The sequence below is a fragment of the Drosophila kikkawai genome, chromosome 3L (assembly GCF_030179895.1).
Source record: "Drosophila kikkawai strain 14028-0561.14 chromosome 3L, DkikHiC1v2, whole genome shotgun sequence".
Lineage (NCBI taxonomy): Eukaryota > Metazoa > Arthropoda > Insecta > Diptera > Drosophilidae > Drosophila > Drosophila kikkawai.
The window spans coordinates 4269334-4289053 of NC_091730.1; the positions used below are offsets into that span (position 1 = coordinate 4269334).

A 19720-nucleotide genomic window follows, 5' to 3' on the forward strand; every position below is an offset into this window, starting at 1 on the left:
TATTACTAAGAATTTAGCAAAATATAAAATAAGTTTGAATTTTTACTAAAAAAATGAGAAAAACCTTTCAAAAATGTTATTTTCTATTTATTTTCTTTTTTTTGTAATTATTAAATATAATAACTTTTATGATTATAGAGTACTATAAAGTTTTCTATTTAATAAAATAGAAATAAATCCCCACTAAAGCGGCTCTAAATTAAATATTTGCACAACGATAGGCCGCTCATGTTGCAGATATCAAAGCCAGATATATAATTTATTATACAATATTTGCCTTGGCCATTCCCCTATATCATATTTCCCTCAATTCACCGCATTCTAATCTAATAAAGATTCTGATTCTCTTCTTGTTTCGGCTCTTTCCCAAAATCTCATTAAGGTCGCGCATAGAGTGAAAGATAAGCCATATATAGAGGTATATATATATATCTATACATATATAGAGTATATATCTATATATAAAGTGTACACAATACCTAATTGAGTCAGCCAGATAATGCAATTAGTTGCGGTCTTGGGAGGTTGAGTATAAGAGTGTGTGTGAGGAGATATTTCTTGCCTCAGAGCGTTATCTTAGCCGGGCATTTAATAATATTCTGTCTTATTCCCTCAAAGGGAGAGATTACTCATTGCTAGGGGGTGCCAGGGGGTATAGTATTTTCCTTAAGTAATTTCTGCCATTAAATACTTTATTTTATTGATTTATTTATAGTTTATGTTAGTTGAAGTTGGTCTTAAAAATATTCCAATAAATCAATAAATCATACATTTAGTAGCAAATGGTTGGCACATTATCAGAATTAAGCTTAAATTTACATATAAATCACAACAACCAAGCTCTTTTGATGGTTTTTGATTTAATAAGGAGATTATTTTTCAAAGTTTTACAAATAAATTTAAATAAAATAAACAAACAAATAATAATTATGCCTAACAAATAGTTTTCAGATTATTTAAATTCCTTTTAAAATTGCATATTAAATTAAACAAACAAAAACACAACAATTCTACAATTTTCTATAACATGCTGATGCATTTTCTGGTCACTAGTGAAGCTAAAGTTTTCCAGGCTTTTCCCACCCACTTGTTTTTGTTTGTTTTTGGCTTTGGCTCATCAGCAGTTGAGGTCACCTGATGAATGAATTCATTTCCATTTGTTTTCCCCACCCCAACAGGCGGGAATAATGGAAATTAATGTGCAAAGTTTCGCCGCGCCAAATCGATTTTCATTCACAGCTGCTTGTTCTGTTTGTATGTGAATTTAATTTGGCTAATTAAAATCGAGAAAATACCGGCTTAGCCGGGGGGCTGTAAGGGGCAAGTCAATGGCCTAATCGAGCCACTAAATAGAGATGTGTCGCGCCCTTTTTCTGTTTTCCATTTTTGCTATTTTCCTTTTTTTGTGGTTGCATGACCGCTGGCCGTAATTCCAACATTTGGATATCCGGTTCCTGTTGGCCGCCAGCCATCCCCATGCAAAATGACTCAACAGGGTTTTTCTTTCTGTTTTCCTTTTGTTTTTGGTGGGTGGTCGATCTACTTTTTCGTCTACGGCTAATTTGTTGTTCAAATTTATATTTCTCAGGATATATACAAATGCCTCTTCAGCCCTCAAGAACTCGAGCTCATTAATTAGGAAATTCTTTTCGCCGTTTTTCCCGATTTATTGTTTTCGCCATATTCCCCAGTGTAAACATATTTGGGGAAAAGTCAGAGCCAAAGTGTAGCAGCAAATGGGCGAAAAACAAAACAAAAAAAAGCTCACAGAAATCTTTCATTTTTCATTTTATATCATACACTATATGGCAGATAGGGGTTTGAGAAGTCCTTTGCTATTTTTTGGTAGGAAAAATTATATGAAAAGATAGCAAAGATGAATGCTTAGGGTTTTATTTTTTGGGAAATAATTTGATTATGAAATTTAGGGTGTATTTTCTTATAAAGATTTTTAAAACACCTAAAAATGTGCCTAAAAAAATATAAAATAAATTTTGGTAGGCTTCAAATTTAGTGTACATTTCTTTTAAACAATGTTAAATTTTTCATCATATTTTTCTTGACACAATTTTTAAGGTTTTAAAACCCTAGTGATTTCTGAAGATTTTTTAAGTTTAGTTTTGTGGTTTTTATATATTTTAAAAATTTTTTAAGATGTCACAGTAATATGTTCTCTATTAATTAAGATATTCCTCTGATTTCCTCTGCTTTCCCTGACATTATCCTAATTTTTAAAGTCTTTTAAATAAATTAAATTAAATAATTAATGACTAGGCTTTATGTAAATTATAAATAAAAGGTAGTCACACTTTTCCCTGATTTTTCAGAGTATTCCAAATTCGTTTTCTCCGAATTTATATGCTTTCACTGCCTCCTCCACTTGCTTCTCATCTCGCATTTCGGCATCGCCATCGCTCCAGCGATGGCAACAATTTCGAGATACATTTTTAAAGGCGCCATAAAAGTCGAATGATGACAATGTCAATGTCTTGCCCCGCATCACCCCCTCCCCCTCCCGTTTCTCACCTCCAGCAGAGGAGGAGGCTTCTCAGTGCACTATGGGGTTTTTGACCACTTTATGTGGCATTTAGTCATTTTTTAAAAGTTCTTAAATTAAAAAAAAAATAGTGGGATTGTATTAACAAAACATCGTACTGTTATGCCTCATACTCAAAATGTTAATACTTAACAGCATATGTTAGCAACAGAGCTGTAAAGTCAGCTGTTGCATCCGAAAGCGCGTCTGCTAAGTTTGTAATTTTTACGAAGTGATCTTTGAAATTAAACTATTCGTGTAAGACACAATTTGCAAAGGAAAAAACTAATGGACACTGATTTCACAGGTTTTAACTACATGTTAAAGGTATTAATTGTTTAAATTGTGCGTGTTTATACTGACATTTTGTCATTTTATAAATGCACCTTAAGCTGAATTTTGAGAAACAAATTTAAACTTTGGGAAGAGTTTTGAAATAGAAGTTCGCATTAGTTTTCAATGCGTCCAAGTGTATGTTGTAGCGTTGTCAATTCTGAGTAAAAAGCAGTTAGTCTTATCGTGCACTTTTCCGCACTTTTGTTGCAATTTGAATTTTTCTCAGATAACCTCACTGTTTTCAGAGCCAATTTGGTAGCTGTTTGTATGGAAAAACACTGATTTCCGGTATTATGGTTATTTTGGTTCCTAGGGAAAGCGTTGTCCGATTTTGTTCAAAATTGCTATATCGTGTTAAAATAGCAACAAATATAAGCTCCTTAAATTTCATTAATTTATCTTTACTTTTACCCGATCGTTCCTATGGGAGCTATAGGATATAGATTCCTGATCCGAACGATTTTCATACTATATGTGCCTAGGGACAAATAATGATGATTGGTAAAGTTTCATGTCGATATCTTCAAAACTGATCGAGTTATTAATTAATGCCACAAAAACTGGTCAAAAACCCCATAGTGCAGTGGCGTCGGCATGTGCTACTGACCTCCAGCCGGGCCATAAAATCCACACTGCGACACAGACAGCAAGAGAGAGACAGAGAGAACGGGGGAACTTATTTAAACACAGCGATATGGAGAGATATTGAAACTGAATGTGGGCGCCATCAATTATAATTCTCGCGCGCAAAAAAAAAAGCGAAAAAGAATTCACTTTTATGGTGGCGTTTACTTGATGTGGCCGTTGATTTCCCATGTTTGCTGGCCTCTCTCTCTGGATGTGTGTTTAATTATGGTCAATTGCCTGGCGAGAAATTTGTCTCACTGCAACTTCCGGTATTTTATTTCTCATTTTTCAAAAAAGGCTCACTCTTTACCCACCTCCTCCCACCTATTGTATGCCATATCTTGCGGGTTCCATTCATTCTCGAAATCCCATTGAAAGTCTGACTCCCTGCCTGACTTAAATTTAAATTGGAATTTTTTTTTTGCGGGTGGATTCTTGATCAATGCAGTCACAGTTTTTGTTTTCAGCATTGTTATTTATTTGTTTTCATGTTGGTTTTTGTTGTTATTTTTCTTTTGCTGGCACTGGCTCGTGCTCTGGGATAATCTTTATCAATTTGGGCCACTGACAGTCTTTCAGCCAAGTCCCCGCCCCTGCCCCTGCCCCTATTTTTTATTTATGGACACTGGGCTGCTTGGCCTGAGCAAATATGGCCACAATTTCAGGCCACTTTGCCTTCGAGTGGGTAGCACATTTTCATTTTAAAGTTTAAACTATGTCTGAAGTGGTTTTCAGAGTGTCTTTTTGATGGCCTAAACGGTTAGTTGATTTGTTTAACAGATTAGATGGTGCTTCTATTTGATGTTGCGCCATAAAGTGACTCATTTGTTGGGGTTTTAGTTAAGGGAAAAGAATAAAGAATTAATTTCTTGAATATAAACTTACAAACAGCTTGATTTTGTCAACAAATAAATAAGAAATAAATTATAAATAGTAAAATAATTATAAAATAAATATATAAATAATACAAAAACTGATATATTTCAACTAAAAACTTTCAAAAATATCTTTTTAAATTAGCATTTCCGCTTTAAATTCCATGACTTTTCATTTAATTGGTCTTTTTAAAGTATATTCATATTCTATGCTATATATTTTTACGGAGATTGATCTTCTTTGCTATAAATAAATGTCCCAAGTAAATGACCTCTGGCTTTTTCATCATAAAATCTTTCAATTTATCAACCGCAAAATTATATTCCCCGCAAAAAAAAAAAAAGTACAAGCACAAAAACAGCTCCAACAGCTTCCTTAAATGTTTATGATTAATTTCAAGCAATTAATATTAAACATTTTAATTGGTTCCTGCTGTCACAGAGATTCTCTTTTGTGATATTATTATAAATTAAAATGCAACAATACACAAAAAAACTGCACAATCAAGTAAAAAATATATAAAATTAATTAAATAAAATGCAAGCAAACAACAACAACAACAATAAACAATAAGTTGCAACGAGTGAAATCAACGAAACGCGAAAATTTTCCACAATCATCGCACAAAAAAAGATAATTCCGAGAGCAAAGAGCCAAATAAGTAGAGGCAATCAAAGAGAGGCAAGACAACAAGCATAAGAAAACCCAAACCAATATTAAGTGATAATCAATAAAAAAAAAAAAAGAAACCAAATCAAATTGTAAGGCTTTATTAAAAAAAATCAACAACAACAACAACGGCAACACCAATCAGCAGCACCAAAAACACCAATCAACAACAACTAGAATATGTGATAAAGTCAAGTGTAAATCAAAGCGTGTGTGCTTGTATTTGTATTATATGACAAAAGGTGCAATAATAAATAAAAGTTTCATAAGGCTTATTGCATAAATTCCCGTTAACTGTGAACCGTTAGCCGTTAAGAGTGATAAGGTCCGTCGCTATGGTCCCATAAAGCCAGATTGTGTGTTAAATAATACATATAACGTATACGCAAACGGCAAAAAGACAGAGTGACGAAAAAGCAAAAGATTAAGTGTATTCCCTTAACTGCCATTTTCAACTCACTTCCCGATGTCGTTCACTTTCCCGAGACTCCAATTTTATCATCAACAACAACAACAACAGCAAGAGCAACATTTACAACAATAACAACAACTTCAACAACAACAACACCTATAAGGACAAGCGAAATCGGAAGGATAAGGAGTTAATTGAGAGACAAGCGAATCAGCTTGAAAGGCGACATCAAAGCCACGCTGATGATGGGCTACATCATGGGTTGTGCTTGTTTCAAAGGTAGGAAAAAGCATTCAAGAACTGCGTGTGAATTTTAGTAAAGAATGTACTAAAAAAAATTAAAATAAAGTTAGGAAGTTTTAAAGAAGTTATTAGAAAGAAATTATAGAATACTTTGAACACCATTATAGGCGATTTTCAATAATTATAATCTTTTATATTTTACTTCAGGAAATTTATAATATTTTTAGGGAAAACATTCAATACTTTTTTCTCAGTGTACATGTGTGTGTCTGAATAGGATGTGTAGATGGTACATGAGTGTCAAAGGCATGCAAATGCCAAGTGGAATCCGAAACGTTTGGTAACCTTCTGGCATTTTTTAAGGATAATCCTGGGTATTTTCGTTTTTAAGAAATTAATTTGTCTTTTAAAAATTTAATTTAAAAATATTATTAATACATTTATTACGAAAAGGTGACCTGAAGTATAAAATTAAATTGTTTTCCTTGTGTCCGTAATCTTTCCTAAACAATTCAAGTTGTAAAAGTTGCAGCTTAATTGAAAAATAGTTCTAGTTAAGTTTCTTTCATTCAAGTTTTTATTAAAGTTTTAAATAAGGTTTTTGCCTTACAGTATTTCCCAGTCGATCCACCATTCCCTAGACCACCCACGATTTTTCTCCCGCAGTTTTTCCTCACCTCAGACGTTCGGTTTTTCCTTCCGCTCATTAGGCGTCACTCGAAGAAAATCTCGGAACGACAAGCGCAGCTCGAGGCTTTTCCTTTGTCATGCTTTTTTCGGGTTTTTGTTGTGTCTTGCTTTTACACGCATTTTCGCATTTTTCTATGCAACGTCACCGACGGCATCGACGTCACACAAAGCGGAAATGAGAGCCTGCGCTGTGCATCCTGCGCGCTGGCTCTCTTGTTTTGCTCTCACACTCTCTCTGTATCCTTTTGCTATAAAAATGCTCTTAAATTTAGTTAACATTGACTTAACAGGTATTTAACATCTTTTTAAACATTTCTTTACACATTTAATTTAACATTTATTGTAACATTTTGTATGACATTTTTCTAGTCTTATTTGTGTGTGTTTTTCGGTGTTTTTCCTGATTTCCCGCTGCTTTTCTGCTGTGTCCCTGTGTGCAAATTACTCGATAGTCTTTTTGAGTGCAATTTGATTTTTATGTTGGCCATGTTTTTTTTTGCAGCTCAAGTCCAATGTTTGTGGATTTTTGGTTGGTATAATGATTTAGTCCTTCAGTTTGTTTATCTGCTAGGGCTTTTGGGTTATAGGTATAGGTATAGGTATACTATATATAAGAAGGATATAACGTATACGAGGTGGTGGCCAGGACTTGTTTAGTTTGTAGGTAAAGTGCACTACTTGTTTAGATTGCGGCAAATGCTTCTCTGTTTATCCTGATTGTCAGTTGAGGTTGAGCTGCAATTTATTTCATGGTTGATTGGTTGTTAGTTGGATTTTTTAAACCTTAAAATAATATATAATTAAATAAACAAGGGATTGTAAAAAAAATAAATATTTGTTTAAGAGTTCAAGTGTGAGTAAATATTTTCCCATTAAATTTCCTGCATATTTTCCTTACCAATCAATGTGTTTGAAAATATTTCTTCTTATTTGCAAAATTTAATGAACGTGTATTTTATTTTTAACACCTGGAATTTGGAATTCTTTTGTAAATTGTTGGCATACTCCAGCGTTTCGGTGAGCAGCAGACTTATTTCCTCTGACAGAGAATGCCTTTGGGCACTTAGCAGGAGCAGCCTCTTTCCTTATCCTTTAAACAGTCCTTCCAGGTTTACCACCCTCCCCCCTCCCCGGTAAGCTGACTCTTTGCTTTGCATTCCATAAGCCACAAAGTATGAGTAAGCACTTAACCCTTTTCTTTGCCCACTTTCTCCTGGCTTCACTGCATCTCCTGCTGGCGCTCCTGCATTCCTGGCACGCATTGCAGACCTAACCTTTCACATTTATGCGTTGCACACGCCCTTCTCTGCTGCTGCTCTGCTCTCCACTAGTTAGTTTTATTCAATTTTTGCGCTATTTTTACTGATGCAATTTTACAGCGGAAGCGAGGAAATCGAGACAGGGTTGCAAGGGGAGAAAGTGAGAGGAGATACATGTGCAAGTGTCTCTCTCTGTGAGTGTGTGTGTGTGTGTGTGTGTGAGAGAGAGAGAGGCTAGAAGAGGCTGCCTAAGTGCTTGGCCCATTAAAGTATGCAATCATTTTGCGGTTAGTTGCCCTTGTCCTCCTCCTTCTGCCTCTCCATGTTCACCCCTTTTTTTCCATCTTACAATTTCCTCTCAAGCTTCCTTCCCCCCTTTTCCTCCCCTCTCAGCAATTTCACCGCGTTTACGGCTGCATAAATTTCGCCACTGGCATTCGCCTTTAACCACTTTGCTAATCCATTCCAAAGGTCGCCAGTTCCTTGACAGGATTAACGGCTCCCAAGGTGTCCTTTCGCCTATTAACCGCGTTTTTCCGCTTATTTAGCCATAGCAAACATTTTAACAACCACCACTTTGAGTTTATAAGGTTGATAAATATTTGCTTTTTGGAGGAAGAAAATAATATTTGGTTATTTTAAAAATAGTTTTTAAGATTTCTAAGTTTAAGTAAAGGGAAAACCATATTAATATTGATAGTAAAAGGTGAACTGGGTGAAATATATATTCAATTTAACTTAAATACTTTTTTGTTTAATTAAATTATATTTAAGAAAACCTAAATTAATGCTTTTCAATATAAAAAACATTACTTTATATTTAATATTAATAAAATATAGTTCATCTAGTTACTTCTTTAACGCTTTTTCTGTGCTTTTTTATCTTTTAAAATAACTTTTATTTCATAATCATCATATCTTCCAAGCATAAACACAAGTTGAACATTTTGAAATGCGTTATTAATTGAATAAAAAATCTGTTTCATCTATGACATTTGTGCCATATATTTTCTGCTTTGCCGGTTGTGTGGGCCAAGTTCATTCATAAACAAATTAGTGGCATTCTGCTTCTGCTTCTTCGACTTCTGGTAGTATATGTATGTATCTGTGTGTGCCCCCACAATTAAATCGAAAACACAACGCTTTTGTCCCCCTCTAATACCCCGCGGAATTCTTAGTTCCCCTTGTCCCTCTCTCAGCTGGGTATAAATAAATAAATAAACAAGCGTTTAATTGAACCGGAAATTATTGTGTGTGGGTTGTGTGTGCCTGCTTCTTCTTCTTCAACATCTCGTGTGTATTTCTTATTGGTATTTGTTGTTCACTTTTATTTAGTTTTATTCTTTGCGTTTTAGCTCTTCAACTTGTTTGCCCAGTTGGTTTATCGGTTGGCCAAAGAGAAGGAAGATGTGAGGGTGGGATTATACAAGTTAGTAGGTTTGCTCGCATGTTTGTTGTCTCTTCTCCTTGGGGGAAATAAGAATATATATAAATATCTACATGCCTCTGATTAGTTTAGTTTTTTTGCAGCAACATATTTTCAGGGATTTAAGTTTGTAATGGGTTTATTTTTATTTTATTTTTGTGTGGCTTATTGAACTTTTTTGTGGGATTTGTATTGGAATTGAGCTTTTTAATTTAATATTAATTAGAATTCGTTTTTTCTTACATTTATAAAAACTTTTTATGACCATTTAAACAGCTCCTTAATTAAATTGAAATAAAAGTAACTATTTATGGGGTTATGACACAACCAATTTCTTTTGAAAGCAAATATAGCAATTTAAATGGGGAAACGAAATAAAAAAACTAACGACAGAATTTTGTTTTTCCCCAAATTTTTAAACAAATATAAATATCAGACTAAACTTAAAAAATATAAAGTAAATGTGACCATTAAATATCAAATGTAGTGTCATAATACCATAAAATTTAAAAAAAAATGTAAAAAATGTAAATAATATGATAAAAATATATATAAAATTAACATAATATTAATTAATTAAAAACTTATTAATTTTAATGTGACATTAAAAGCAACAATCTTGTGCCATAACACCATTAGGATATTTAGCCTTCAATGTTTGTACCTGTGAAAATCGTACTTTCAATAAGCTTAAATTAGGAAAAATGAAACATTTCAACCTTAACAACAATGCAGTGTCATCACACCATTAAGATATTTAACATTCAATATTTGTGCCATGGAAAATGGGGTTTCCCCCTGCTAAGTATGTCCCATTAATATGCAACCCCACGGCATTAGCGTGATTTTTTTTCGATTTGCATGTAGGGGGTGTGTGTAGTAGCTGTGTTTATTGCGAGTCTCATCGGTGTGTGTGTATTCTGTGTTTCTTTTTCAGCACTTTCTGGTAAATTACAGTTGACAGTCGTTGCATGTTCGACTTACGATACCCGACAGTTGCCATTTCCATTAATGGCTCCTGAGACACGCCCCCTGAAACTTGTTGATAAATTAAATATAATTTGACGGAATTTATTTGACTTGAGTCCAGACAATCTCCAAAGATAATCTAGCAGTTGAGCACCATAATTACTCTAATGTTTGAGCCTATAAAACATTCTGCTGATGGCTAAGACATGGTTAGTTTCTTAGAAATGTCTCGAACTGTGACTGCCTTTAATCAAACTGTTGTGGAATATTTTAGAAAAACCAGTCTCAATGGTTTCGGTCTGCTTTATTTTATACGAAGACGTAGAATTCAGAGAATATTTTGGTTTTTGTTTATCAGTTTTGGTATTATATTTGCCAGCTATGCGGTTTTTTCCATGATTCTGGAATTTCTTAGCTACTCAACTATAACAGATCTTTCAGAGGTTGAGGTTTTGGAGGAGGAACTAAAATTTCCTGAACTAGAAATATGCAGTGGTTACAGATTTAGTCGCAGGAAAATGCAAAATTATGCGGAGAATCTAAGTAAAACTAATAATAAAACTCAGGATTATTATTTGAAGGAACTAACCTTGCTTTCTGCCTACTTTGATCCTTTATCTATAAAACCAGAGGAAGTAGAAAATGTTACTAATTTTCTTAAAGAAGAAAATATTACTGCTCTCGTGTTAAACTTATCTCCTTCCTGTGAAACATTAATATTACGTTGTGCTATTAACCTATTAACCACCAATTGCTCCGAATTATTCACTTTAAGTATAAACCATAAAGGAAATTGTTGCATTTTGAAGAAGGAAAATCTCTCAGGAGAAATAAAACTCTTTCTAGACTCCTCAAATGAGGATGAATTTCCACAGGCTAGTAATTTTCCTGGCTTCAGTGCACACATTCCAAGTTGGTTGGGTAGAATTTCCATTAACCCTGGCGAAATGGCAGCTGTTGAAATAGAAGTTATGGAACTTCAGGGAAATCCACAACTAAAGCAATATTCCATACAAAAGCGAGGCTGTTATTTTCCCCAAGAGGGAGTTAGTAGGGAAAAGTGCCTTAATGAGTGCAGAATTAAAGCCAGCCTAATTAACTGCCAGTGTGTGTTGCCTTTTCCCATTCAATTAAGTCAAGCCCAGCAGAAATATTGCACTCTGGCAAACATATCCTGTCTACAGCTAGTGGAGGGTAAGTCTAGAGTTTGGCTTTTATTTCTCTCTTCAAGTTAATTTTATTTTCAATAAAAATTCAGAAAACTGGTCACCATCACAGTGCCCCAAATGCCTGCCTCTGTGCAATCAGTTGTTTTATAGGCTAACCAAACGAGTCCAAGGACGTCTGCATCCTTGGAGAAGTGAATTAAATATAAAATTCAAAACCCCACGAAGGCAGCTCTACAGTACAGATAACCTCTATCCCTGGTATCAGATGTTGTGTGAGTTTATTTATGGGCTTTGATTTATTTGATGTATTTTTATTTTCATTTTTTTCGTCCTCGAAAAGCAAACGTTGGCGGTGTCCTGGGCATCTGCATTGGCTGCTCTCTCATCAGCGGCTTCGAGCTGATCTACTTTATGGTTTTTCGCTTTTGGTCCAACTATCTGCGGCAGCCAGAGATTTAATTAAGCTAAATGTTGCACATACGCCGTGTGGGCCATGTTTTTGCTGTGATTTATTTCAGCGACAACGTGAGCAAGACAGCCACACATTAATCTTGATGACTTGAATTCTCAAACTGAGGGGAAATAAATGAAGGCAAAGGGAAAAGCAAAAGCTAAAGGAAAATAAGAAAAAAGTGGCAAAGAAAATCAGTGGAAAGGGGTTAAGGATACATACGTCGTGGGTGGGACTTAGTTGAAGTGTGTCGATCATCAAGGTTAAGTGGTCTGCTGAGCCTCTTTTTCATCGTCTCGGCTTGTTCGCAGTCGTCGCCTGGGGGGCCACTTGATGACTACTGAACGGGGGAAAAAAAGCAACAAGAAATTGTAAGGACACTAAAAAAAACAAGGTTTAATTTAAAAAAAAATTCAAGAAAAATATAAGAATTATGTAAAGGGTTTAAAGATTATTTAATGTGTATAATTAATAAATAAATATGTATTAAAAAGCTTGACTATTATTTCTTTCAAAAAATTATATTAAATAATGTTTTGAAAAAAGCACTTGAGAATTATAAGTAAATTATCGAGAATTCTAAGGTAACAATGTTTTTTCTTTATAACATTTACTCTAATTTTTAAACCGCTAAGAGTCCCTCGTTTTGTTAATTTAAAGGCGAAATATATACAATATTTCTTAAAAATGTCTCCCGAAAAAATTCTTAAGAATTATAAAGGCAGCCAAAATTTATTTAAAAGTGTGTTAGGTAAGACGTTAATTTACACTCTATAAATTATAAAAAATAAAATGGTGGCTTAAAAAATATAAAAATTTCTCTTTTTGAATTAGTATTATTATTATTATTTATATTTTTTATATTTTCTCCCAGTGTCTTTGTGTGAGTGTGAATACCTTTCCTAAGTGCACTTCAGCGTGCGTTTTTCCTGTATTGATTTTTTTTCTCACTCAAGCAACTTGTCAACTTTTGAATAATAAAATTCTTTTGCTTTCTTCTCTCATTGCAGGTGAGTTTTTCCAAGAAAATGGTGTCCCCCCTTTTACAACTGTGGCGTAAGTTCTCTAAGATTTAAATTTTTTTTTAAATACTTTGATAACAGAAAATGTTAATTTTATGTCAAGTAACAGAAAAAGCTTTGGAAAAGCTTGGGAAAGTGGGAAAACTAGCTAGGTACTGCAAGTAAACTCAGGGAAAAGCTTTGTCGGAAAAGCTTTTCCCTTTTTGGGGGCCTGACATTGTAGTAAAAAACATATAATTTGTATGGGGGAGGGACCTCCTCTCACTTATCACAAATCATGTTCAATCAATTGAAATGTAAGACAGAGAAGCTTCTTGAAATTGAAAAGCTGGTTAGAAAAACTCCAGCCATGAATTATCAAAAATAATCTGTGGTTCAAGCAACATAAAAATTGCAATCTAAGCAGGCAGCACACACACATTTAATAGCTTCAGACGAGGACAACGCCCATTTCGCAGGACAAGGCGAACAAGGAACGTCTCCATTAATTTTAAAACCGCCAACTTATCAGGGCAGCCCGCGTCATGCTCCTAAGTGATTTTCCTTAGCTCTCCGTTGATTTACGGAGGGAAAGTGCAGAAGCGGATATCTTTGCTCTATATATTACACACATAGAACGCAACCGAACGCAAGGACATGCGATGCGATGCCATGTCCTTCACCTTCCCATCCTGAAAAAAAAGAACAAAAAACCAAAAAATGAAGGGAGCTGCAGGAAAAAAAAATTTTATACATAAATATCTCCGAGCAGGAACCTTCGGCATTCCTTTTAAAGTATTCCGTATGCGGCGGCGGCGGCTGCTGCCTGGCCTGACATTATTATTTTTTATTCCTTTTATTTCCTCGTCGGCTGATGAGCCGCTGATCAAAGGCATTCCCATCGAAAAAGCCATCCTGGCTGGCTTTTCCAGGCAACAGTTTCGGGCGAAATTCAATTGGTCTGGCTTAATGTGTCACATTACCGTCAAATTCGAGTAGAATTCGAGTAGTTCGATTTAGTTCGGCAGCTAATTTAAGATATTTGATAGCTATTGAGTTTTTGGGGAGGCCTAGGAAAGGAAAATATATGTTCAGGGGGGTTTAATGCCTTTGAAATCACTTTAAGGAATGCTTAAAAGTATGCTATAAATATCTTAGTTGAGAATTTGAGGGTATCACCAAAGAAAGTGTGTGTTTAAGTGCCAAAAAAATCATTTGGGTTTTTAAGAACCCTGAAGAGGTGTTAAAAATTAGGGTTAATATTTTTAAACATTAAATTCAGTACCTTAAAAGAAGCTTTGAATACTTTTAGACACAATTTTAATGGTTTTAAAAACTTCAGTCTTTTTTTTTTAGCATTTCAGATGTGTTTCTCTTACTTAATTAATTTTTAATTACTAGACTTGGGGAAATGTAAGCTAATAATTATTTTAAAAAATCGTTACTTAAATATACATAAAAATATTTTAAATGAAATAACTTTGATTACTAGCTTAAATTATAGTAAAAACTCATAGAATTGTCTACTGTGGATTTAAACAATTTTAATTTCCTTTGAACTAGGTGTAAATACCCCAATAATTGTTTAATTTCATTTAAATTGGACTTTGTTTCCATTAGCAGCCCAAATATACTACAATTTCCCATTTCTTAAGTGTGTGTGTTTTAAGTAAAAACTTTTCTTTGGAAACTTGAAATGAAATTTGCTCGAATTAAACATGTTGAGCAGCTTAAACTTGTGTCTCTCAAATTGCCCCCAATTGTTCTCTGGTTTCGCAAACTCCGATCGGATGTTGGCCCCAAGGACATGGGCAGGTTTTCCCCCCTTCGGTTACTTCTTCCTCTCTCTCCTCAAGCCAACCAGAATCCTGCATCGATGTTGACTGTCTCATTTGCATAATTCTAATATGGAACATTTTTGGCCAGCTCCCTCAACTGTCCACCTACACAGGAACATATATACGTATATATAGTATATATACGTACACGTATTTGGCTTGGTTTTGGGGCCAGGAGATTTGCATAAATAAAACTGTAGTTGCTGCCTGCCTGCCTGCCTGCCCACTGTCCTTGTCCATTGCCTGTCAACGTAAATTACGGCCATTTGATTTCGGCAATTACAACGCATTTTTGTGCAACAATTTTGTGTGAGAGTGAGTGTGTGCCCAGCCTGCCTCTGATTTATACTTTTTTTGCTTTTACCCTTAGGCGAAGGTAGTGTAGACGCTCAAGAAAGGTATATCCAGGAAGCTATGATAATGTTTTTTTATAGGAATAAATTTATTCCTTGATTCTATTTATCTTTTTAAGATATTTATAGACTTTATTAGTTACAGAAAGTTTAGGCTAATGAGGGGAAATTACTCTGGAAATCACTCTTGAATCTTCTTGAATCTGTAACCTGTCTTTGCGTCAAGTAAAAAGTAAACACAGTCAGGGTATTACCACCTGCGGTTACCAAAAATCTCCCAACTATTCTTTATGGTATTTTTTTTGTTTCCTTTTTTGTTTGTGAATGTCCTTTTAGTGGGCCTGACTTTGTTTGGCAGAGCAATTTCAATTTAAGCTGCTCATTCAGCTTCGACATGTCGTTGAGCGAGTTAATTATGAGCTTATCCTTGGACTTGTCTGCAGTTGGCTATTTATTTATTGTCGCTGTCCTGTCTGCAGGACTTCCTCTCTGATTTTTCTTTCTTTTGTCTGCCATTGTTCGCTGCTGGCATTTTCCTGCAACCAAAGTCGTGGCAATTTGGCACACGTCCCACAAAAAAAACAAAAAAAAAATTAGGTAGACAACCTTGGCCATGAGAAGGACTTTCTATTTATCTACGAGTGTTCCTTTTGGGGGTATTTTTCTATCTTTTTTTCTATCTTGTTGTTATATGTGCATTTTTGCGGGCGGAAAATGAAAATGATTATCATTTGTTTTCGTTCAGTTTGGGCTAAAACCAAAACTGTCCAGAGCCAACAAGTTGTGGCAGCTCATAAAAATGAATTACGTGTGATGGGTCCCTAGCAAGGATTCTCTAGTTTATCTCTGGCTTTCTGGAGGATAACTTAAGATATGGGGAGTGGAAGGGGGAGCAAGGATATGGGGACAATTTTTGTGTTGTTTTGGTTCGTGGTTTAAAGGAATGCAAATTGAATTTGCTTGGGTAAATTTATTCATTGTAAATTTCGTAAAATATGCGGTTGATTTAAACCCCTTACAACAGGGGAAATTTATAAAATAATGTATTGAGATGAAGGATAAATGGATATGATGTTCAGGGATGAGTTAGGATTTTGTTTTAAATATTAAAAGATTTTTTTTTATTACTTTTAAAGTAAGAAATGTCAAGAAAATATTACTTAATGGGTAAATTGTTTATTAAATATTATTTATTATATGAAAAAATATAGGAAATTATATATAATAATTTGTATATATAATTTTTCATTTATTTAAATATATAATTACTTATCATTTCGATTCTAAAGCCATATTTTCATATAATAAATTTCTAAAATCATTTTCTTGAACTTAAAATATCATAAAAAAATCATAAATCCTTATTAACATGATTTTCCAATTTAAACAATACCAAAAGCACCTGTCCATTTCCATTTATGATTTGCAAAACATTTCAATTTCTCCTGTTAAGCCCTGTCGTCCCCCTTTCCAATTACAAAAAAATAACTCCAAATAATTTGCATCGATTTCTTGAAGAGGACTCTTCTCTTTTTTTTCTAACGACTATTTTGCCTGCATCAATTCCTTCTTTGCGATTTACATGATTTTCTTCTTTTTTTTCGCTGGATTTCCAATCCGCTTTCCTGTCTTTTTACCTCCACCCCAAACCATGCCTTTGACCATTGTGTAAGGAGGAGCAGGTGGAGGAGGTCTTATGCAAATGCTTTCAGGGACTCTGCTCTTCAATCGAAGGATTCCAGGGGGTTCTGCGTGTGCCGGCTGTCCTGTCCGTTCAATCAAAGTTGACATTGCCAGGCAGAGCCACATCCAGAATCGCAGCGCCATTCCACTTTTCCGGTTTTTAGGGAAGGGAAAGCGGTGAAGATAAAGGAAATTATGGGGGATTTGTTTATGTGGCTAAAACAATTTTTGAAATATAATTAAAAATATTATTTAATAAATAAATTTTAATTAAAAAATAAAGATACAAAAGGTTTTTGAACCAAAAAAATTAATATTATAATATATTATATATTAAAATTAATACCATAATATTTTTAAAATATAATAATATTCCTGAATATATTTTTAATAAATTTCTTTTATTCTTTCTGTATAAGAAAAGGGTTTCTAGATGATCTCAACTTCTGTAGACTCCTCCCAAAAATGCATAGCTAATTATTTCTTAATTGTCTTTACCCCAAATTAATATTCCGATACTATCTTTAAAGGTTTCCCAACCAAAAAAAAATGTAATATTATAATATAATAATATTAGTAACCTAGGTTTATTTTTTTAATACCTTTTTAAAATTGTTTCTGCATCAGAGAAGGGTTGATAGATGACCTTCAACGTCTGTAGACTCTTCCTCGAAATGCTTAACAAACTATTGCTTAATTGTCAATATTCCGATACTATCGCTAAGGATTTTCCCAGCTCCATGCCCGCAATCCCTGAAATCCGCATCATCGCCTGTCATTGTCATTTTGTGTGTGGGTCTCTGTGTGTGTGTGTGTGTGTGGGCGGCTTTAAAGCGATTTTATTTATGCAACGGCATGTGCTCGCTGAGCTGAGTTCTTAACCGAATTTCGCATGCAAATTTTGCACGTGCTTTTGGTCTTAGGCCTTCTTCGTCTTCTTCACTTGCATTTAATTATTAAAATTTAATTTGGCCAATTCACCGGCTTTTGCTGGGAGCTCTTGGCCAAAAATCAAGTATACGCCACCGAATGGAAACTACTATAAAATTGAGGACAGCAACTCGGGTCGGCTTTGTCTACCGAGCAAACAACCTGTTTGCATCTCGGAAAAAAGAAGGAAAAGAAGAAAAGTTATGAACCAAAATTGTGTTGGTTTTTTTTTGTGTTAGGGTAAAGGACAATTGTTATTCCTGTTGCTCTTGTTCTCTCTCTTTGGACTGATAAATTTTTGATAACTTGCGTCACTCGCATTTTTAATGCCAAAGGAAAAGTTTTTTATTTTGCTTTTTTTTTAACGAAAGAGAGTTGTGCAAATTTTAAGAGAACAGCTTTTGTGGATAGAAAGCTTTTCCGCTTTTCCCAGCACGTGCCAGGAGGCTGTCGGCAAAAACCGAATTCAAGTTCAAGTCGCACACAACATTGAAAGCCAAGTTCAGGCTTCAAGGCTCCCTCTCTCTCTCTCTCTTTCTATGCTACTCTACCTCACTCACTCTCTCTATCGCACGTGTTGTGCTCTCTCTTTCTCTTTCTGCTTCTTCACAGGCTCCTACTATGTATTTTTGTGATTATGTAAGCAGTTTTTGTGTGTTGTTCCAGCTATTTGTCCTTTGTTGTTCTTTATTTGCAAGGGAAAACGGTATATATAGGAGTATAGGTTCTAGATTTAAATTCTTTATTTATTTTAAAATTTTAATTATGGATTTAAAAAGGTAAACCATTGAAAATATTCAAGTGGAAGGCTTGAAATTTATTTTTTAATATTTTTTTGAAGCTTTAAAATGTTTAAAATGAAATTTAAAAAGGTTTTCCTAAGAATATTAAAATTAATTAACTTTGTACAAAATTTTTTAAAATAATTTTTTATTATTTTTATATTTAAAAATAACAAGTTTTTTTTCGTGAAATAACTATTTTTTAATTATCTAATTATTTAAAACGTTAAACAATTTTTTAAAATAAGTATTTATTATTTTTAAAGCATATTTATATTTAAAAAACTAAATTTCAAGGAAATTTAAGGAGCAAAAATCTTTTACTTAAATATTTTTCATTGTTTAACTTTTTTAGTTTTTTTTTCATGGAATAACTATAATAATTTTAGTTATTCCAAAACTTTCTATTTAATATGTAAATACCTCCAACATTTAGTACATGGCTAAACATTTTTCAAATCATGATTATGTAGTGTTTGCTTTGTGACCCTACAAAACAAAATTTTCAATTGCATTTTCCTCTGGTATTTATTTTTCATTTTCCTTGAAATTTTTTGGTCCCTGATGCTGGCAGCCGCCATCCTTTTTGTATGTGCGATTCCTTGCCCAGCTATCTCTGTTGTTTTGTTGTTGTGTTGTGTGTGTGTGTGTTTTACCCCCTATTTATACCCACCATCTTTAGCCTCGTTTGCCACCCCTTTGCGAAAGAACAAAGGCGGAAGGACGCCCGCCGTAGCCGCCATAGTTTTCGCCATCTGGCTAGGTTTTCCTTTTTTCGGCAATCATTGCGTGGCTGTCTCACATATATCGTAGCTTGTATGGGAACCATAAACTTGTGTAAACTTGTGTTTTCTATACTTGACTATTTGGCATTGGTTTTCCCCTTGTATTTTCTGCGACGACTACGACGACGACGGCGATTTTTCCTTGTTGCGCATGAGAGATGAAGTCAGATGTTTGCCTTTGGGGGATTTCCACGTATTCCCGGCCTTGATTAGCTCTCGCTTTTTCGTCCTTAAATGGTTGCCCTGGAGAATTGCGGGAATTTCAATTCAAATCACTGTCCTGGCCAGCGTCCTGGCTCCTGGCTGCTGGCTCCTCCTAAAATACTATATTTAGAGCTGGTGTTTAACCTTGTGGGCGCGCACTTCCTTTTCGACGTGTCAGAGTCCTCCTAAATGACAATGATGGAGCCTGGCATTGATGGTGCGCTGGTTGCTGGGTTGTTGCAAAAGGGACGAGGACACACAGGGAAGAAGGACACGGCCAAGGACGATAAAGGAAATGAGAGGCGACAGTCAGTGCCATCCAAGTTATGACTTTGAAGTGTTTGCTCATCAACGGTAAAGTTATCTCTGCGTCACCTTTCCCTTTTCCCGTTTCCCTTTTCCCCTGAATAAATAATATAATAATATAATATAATATAATATAATATATAATAATATGTAAATATTATAACAAGGAGAATCA

The 19720-nt window shown here is 34.5% G+C and overlaps 2 protein-coding genes and 1 long non-coding RNA gene across 16 annotated transcripts in view; 2 read left to right on the plus strand and 1 right to left on the minus strand.

Annotated features, from left to right (window-relative positions):
- The window catches only part of LOC108079770 (phosphatase and actin regulator 2), a 123822-nt gene that overhangs the window by 61955 nt on the left and 42147 nt on the right, over positions 1-19720 (plus strand). The window contains exon 1 of one of the 12 annotated variants that reach the window (XM_070286028.1): positions 4849-5735. The exons of the other annotated variants lie outside the window; for them this stretch is intronic. Coding sequence (XP_070142129.1) covers positions 5699-5735 — 37 coding nt within the window. The 5' untranslated portion in view covers positions 4849-5698. Of the gene's footprint in view, positions 1-4848; positions 5736-19720 lie in introns of those variants that run through there. 12 annotated transcript variants of the gene reach the window in all.
- ppk27 (pickpocket 27) lies at positions 10268-11671 on the plus strand. Its single transcript, XM_017174099.1, has 3 exons — positions 10268-11237; positions 11302-11484; positions 11553-11671. Exons 1-3 carry the CDS (start codon positions 10268-10270, stop codon positions 11669-11671), a joined length of 1272 nt encoding a protein of 423 aa, XP_017029588.1.
- LOC138928515 (uncharacterized) lies at positions 11509-14876 on the minus strand. 3 transcript variants are annotated; one of them, XR_011444933.1, is made up of 3 exons: positions 14651-14876; positions 11886-12000; positions 11509-11784 (listed from the first exon to the last, which is right to left on the minus strand). It is a non-coding gene; the product is annotated as an uncharacterized lncRNA (long non-coding RNA). The 3 variants fall into 3 exon arrangements; XR_011444931.1 differs by having other exon boundaries at positions 11886-12043; positions 14651-14875; XR_011444932.1 differs by having other exon boundaries at positions 11886-12003; positions 14651-14873.

Excerpts from the sequence above, each read along its gene's own strand:
- ppk27 (XM_017174099.1), top strand. The coding sequence starts at position 10,268 with ATGTCTCGAACTGTGACTGCCTTTAATCAAACTGTTGTGGAATATTTT. Across the intron at positions 11,238-11,301 it reads CTGTCTACAGCTAGTGGAGG|AAAACTGGTCACCATCACAG; the intron begins GTAAGTCTAGAG and ends ATAAAAATTCAG. Across the intron at positions 11,485-11,552 it reads TCCCTGGTATCAGATGTTGT|CAAACGTTGGCGGTGTCCTG; the intron begins GTGAGTTTATTT and ends GTCCTCGAAAAG.